Source organism: Lathamus discolor, chromosome 1 (assembly GCF_037157495.1).
Source record: "Lathamus discolor isolate bLatDis1 chromosome 1, bLatDis1.hap1, whole genome shotgun sequence".
Taxonomy (NCBI): domain Eukaryota; kingdom Metazoa; phylum Chordata; class Aves; order Psittaciformes; family Psittacidae; genus Lathamus; species Lathamus discolor.
Genome location: NC_088884.1, coordinates 139,901,914 through 139,906,343, shown reverse-complemented (window position 1 = coordinate 139,906,343; position 4,430 = coordinate 139,901,914). Strand labels below are relative to the sequence as shown.

General features: G+C 51.6%; 1 protein-coding gene across 1 annotated transcript; it reads left to right on the top strand.

Annotated features, from left to right (window-relative positions):
- The first annotated feature begins 2,862 nt into the window (after positions 1–2,862).
- Positions 2,863–4,430, top strand: SHISA3 (shisa family member 3). The gene is made up of 2 exons (XM_065665285.1): positions 2,863–3,148; positions 3,979–4,430. Exons 1-2 carry the CDS (start codon positions 2,863–2,865, stop codon positions 4,428–4,430), a joined length of 738 nt encoding a protein of 245 aa, XP_065521357.1.

The following is a 4,430-nucleotide window of genomic DNA, read 5'->3' as shown; positions in this document are numbered from 1 at the left end:
TTTTTCATTCAAAATTAATGATGACACATCACCTGGAAGCTGGAAAGCTTCAGTTAAGAATAAGAAATAAGCAAAGCCAGCAGGCTTTTGCAGGAACATTACCCAACAAAAAGCAGTCTAAAAGTGAGGTACTCAGAGCCATCTGATGTCCTCAAATTGCAGATGAAGGATGCTGCCCAACAGTCTGCATGATATTTTTTCCTCTATTCTTAATTATTATTATGGTTTAGTTTAAAGTAATTATGGGTTTAGTTTAAAGTAAATAACATAAATAGACACCAATGAATCTGCTAGCGTGTCAGGCTCTTTAAGGATGCAACCTTTACAAAAGGGGAGCAGAGCAAAAGTTTTTTCTCTCTGAGTCAGAGTGACCCAGTTCACCTCCAGTAGAGTCACATCACCATTTCAGAACAAGCAAAAAATAAGCCCAAAAGGTCAGTTAAGACCTCAGCAGCTCATAGGAAAACTGCTCATGTACCTTCAGCCTTTCAAGGTTGGCTGTGTTTGCAAAAGCAGTACTGAAGTCTGCCTCTGATTTTTATTTGGCACAAGTGAGATAAATCCACTCGAGTGATTGAAATGCCATTTATCCACACAAAAATAAACCAACCACACATGCACTTTCAAGCAAATACTTCAGCCCTTACATTTCCTGCAGGATGGGGCAATTTGGGATTCAAATAAAAAGAAGGGTGACTGTGCCCGTTTGATGGGGACCCTGTACAGCTGCCATCGGCTTACACAAGAGGGGAGCAAAGAGTAGCCTCTGCCTAAAGGGGGACCGACAAAGACAAACTTTGCTCACTAGAGATGCAACACAGGAGAAATAAACCCAGGTCAAAATCTTGCTGATGCTTGTGGGCTGGGAGCTCCCCTCCTTATACTCTCCCCCAACTCCCATTATCTCTGGAGTTCCTGCACTAGCTTAATATACAAATATGTAATTATATCTCAGACACATTTTTCCATACTTTTTTCTTATTTTTGGAGTCTGCTGAATTAGCAAGACCAACATATGCACTGTGACACATCTACTCAGCAAGTCCTACCAAATGTGGCTTTCCTGCCAATCTGACAGGACAGCTCTGTTGTCGGTCTGTCCTCTGCACCTGAGGACAGGTATCTAAATGTACCACGAGGACCCTACCGAGCTCCTGCTCCAAGCCTCATCTTGGTCAACAAAGAGATTCCTTTTGACCTTCCTGGAAGCTGGATTAGGCCTTTAAAAGCCTTACATGTTAAAACATTCCACGGAGGCTATGTTTGCTCTAAAACCACAGTGAAGTAAATGCAAAACTATATTAATATTTAACATTGGCCTGTAAAAACTAGGAACTCAGAGTCAGGACAGCTGGTACAAGTTTAATTCACATCATAATTTCAAAATGAAAAATGCAGAATATCACATCTTCAAGTTCAGAATCTACTTGTTTTTCTTTCATATCCAGTTTTGTTATTTCTATACCTACACCTGTTAAATAGCCATGAAAAATATTTGCATTTGTGACAGGTTTTTGATTTGCTGTCCCTATCAGATAGTGCTGGTTACACTGAAAGAAATCAAAACAGAAAAAAAGGGTCAGAGTGGAAAAAGAAAAAGAGAATAGATCAGTTAAAATAAACCCAAACACAAATATTGTGCTTGTGGACTGTATTTAGGGGTTGGCCAGAAGTCTAAGGTCTTGATAGATGGTTCTCGGCACGCAGTTGTATTGCTGGTACACAGCACACTTTGTTCCTTTTGTTTCACTAAACCTGCCAACTTTGGAAATTAGTGACACGGGCATTCAAAATGTTCGACAAGTGGTCAGGCTCCAATATACATATTCATACCCCAGTGGTAAATGATAGCAGGCAGCTTCAGATGCAGTAAAAATGAATTCTTTCGTTTAGCCCAGTTTTAATATAATGCTAGTTTCGTAAGCACTTCCACTGTTGAGGCAGGAGTGCCTCTTAGATAGCACACAGGGGAGACATCGTTTAAAGAAATGTTTCTTTGCTTGAACCAGAAGTCCAAATCTGCTCAGTTCATTTAAAATATATATGTATTTTTTTTCTTGTCCTCTGGAATAAATGAATAAGCAGCTCCTTTTGTGGTTTTCCTGATGCTCAGTGACTTGCTATTATTCTTCCAGCAGAAAAAGGATCAAACTGTCATAGGAACAGATGTGTTCCTCCTCCTCAGCCCCACACTCGCCTTTTCCCTGGAAAATGAAGGCGACGGGCCTGGTGTTTGACTAAAAGAGGCTATAAATCTTCTGGGGATATGCTGCTATGTCTTTGCACATAAAAAGTGTCGAGGAAAGGAAACAGGTTAAAAAGCAAAGAGTACTTGTAATAAATCATATGCTGTGCTTGACTTTTTAACTCTTAGAAGGGCAGGGCTGTTTCATGCACTAACAAGGGAAGAAACCCTTCTGCTCCGGGGCTCAGAGCAGCGGGAAGGCAAGGGGCACGTTCAGGTGTGTCCGCATGCCAGCTCCGCCCGCTTGCAGAGCCCAAGCTGCCGAGGAAGCAGCCCCAGCAATGCAGACGCTGATCCGCCCGCAGCAGCCGCGCCGCCCGGGCTCTGCCCCGTCCCGCAGACAGGCACGGAGCGCGACCGGGCCACCCCCGGGATGCGACGTGCGGGGCACCGGCGCGGGAGCTCCTGCGGCGGGGAGCGCGGACGGCGCTGAGCCGGGCCGCAGGTGAGGCGAGCGCGGGCGCGGCGGGCCGGCCCCGCGGGGGCGCGGCCGCGGGGGGCCTGCGGGGGAGCTGTCCCCCTCCGCCGGACGCGGCGCAGGAGGCCCCGCACCGCGCCCGGGGCCGCCCCCTGCCTGCCCCGGCGGGGCGGGCGGCGGCGGCGGCGGCGGCTGGGCGATGGCGGGGCGGCTGCGGGCGCTGCTGCTGCGCTGCCTCTTGCTGGGGCTGCTGGGCGGCGGCGGCGGCGGGCAGCCCGGAGGGGGCGAGTACTGCCACGGCTGGGTGGACGCGCAGGGCGGCTACCACGAGGGCTTCCAGTGCCCCGAGGGCTTCGACACGGCGGCCGCCACCATCTGCTGCGGCTCCTGCGCGCTGCGGTACTGCTGCGCCGCCGCCGAGGCGCGCCTGGAGCAGGGCGGCTGCACCAACGACCGGGAGCCCCCCGACCCGGGAGTCACCGCCCGTGAGTGCCGGGTCCCGGGGCTGGCGGAGCCGGCCCGGCTCGGCTCTGCCTGGCGCGGCGGGTGGGCAGGAGGCGGGCGCGGCTTCAGGTGCGCACCGGGAGGAGGCGCCGGATGCGCGGGGGTGGGAGCCCTGCGAGCGCCCCGGGATGCTCCTGGCGCGGTGGCTTCGCGGTCAGAGGCGGCACCGGCGGCTGGATCCATACTAACTGGAAGGCGCGGTTGTGTTTTAAGCTCGCACCGGGAGACTTCACCGCGCCTGTTGAACTTCGTCTTTCCCCGGCGGTGCGGCTGGGCTCCTCCGGTGCTCTGCAGACGCGACCCCAGCGTGCAAGGGGCCATCGTTTTTCCAGAGAAAAGAAATGCGGCAGCGCACACGTAGACTGCTTTCCCAAGTGGCACATTCCGGGCTTATTTTTCACGTTATGAGTGCGGGCGACTGAGCGTCTGCAGCGTTTTGAGTTTAGCTTGCAGGTTCAAGCTGTTAACGTGGGACAGCCCCGGTGGTTTTGGGGGATGAGGGAGGGGAGGTTGAGTGTGATTCTTGGGCGAAGCTGAACTAGAACCAGCAAACGGGACATGGTGTAGACAGCTTTTACCACTGGTTACTGTTAAAACTGTCAACGGAAAGAAATTCTGAGTGGTATGCACAGGGTTTAAACTTTGATATTGTTCTACTGGTAATGGTTGAAAGCTCTGTTTTCTGAGCGGCTTCTCAGGGCATTAGTGGGACTGAAAAGATATGTGAAACTGTGGACTTTATTTCTGCGCAGCAGACCTGTTACTTCTGTATGCTAATATGCACGGCTTTTCTTGTTCTTTCTTCTCTCAGAACCAATCTACATTCCATTCCTCATTGTTGGATCGATATTTATTGCCTTCATTATAGTAGGCTCTCTGGTAGCGGTTTACTGTTGCACATGTTTAAGACCTAAACAGCCATCGCAGCCGATACGATTTTCTCTGAGGAGCTATCAGACCGAGACTCTTCCCATGATCCTGTCCTCAGCGAGCTTCAGGACACCGTCGAGGCAGTCCAGTACCGCGACAAGCTCCAGTTCAACTGGCGGATCAGTGCGCCGGTTCTCCTTTCCCCGGGCAGAGCCAGGGTGCCTTGTGGCATCGCCACCTCCGCCGTACACATCTGGCTGCTTCCAGACAGCCCACACGGTGCACCTGACCCAGCCGTCGGGATTTGTGGTGTCGCCACCGTACTTTGGGTATCCTCTCCAACCAGAGCCTGCCCTGGCTGGGAAGAGCTGCTCCGATTTCAGTCAGAGCTGA

Coding starts and splice junctions, on each gene's coding strand:
- SHISA3 (XM_065665285.1), top strand. CDS start 2,863: ATGGCGGGGCGGCTGCGGGCGCTGCTGCTGCGCTGCCTCTTGCTGGGG. Junction 3,149..3,978: donor CGACCCGGGAGTCACCGCCC/GTGAGTGCCGGG, acceptor TTCTTCTCTCAG/AACCAATCTACATTCCATTC.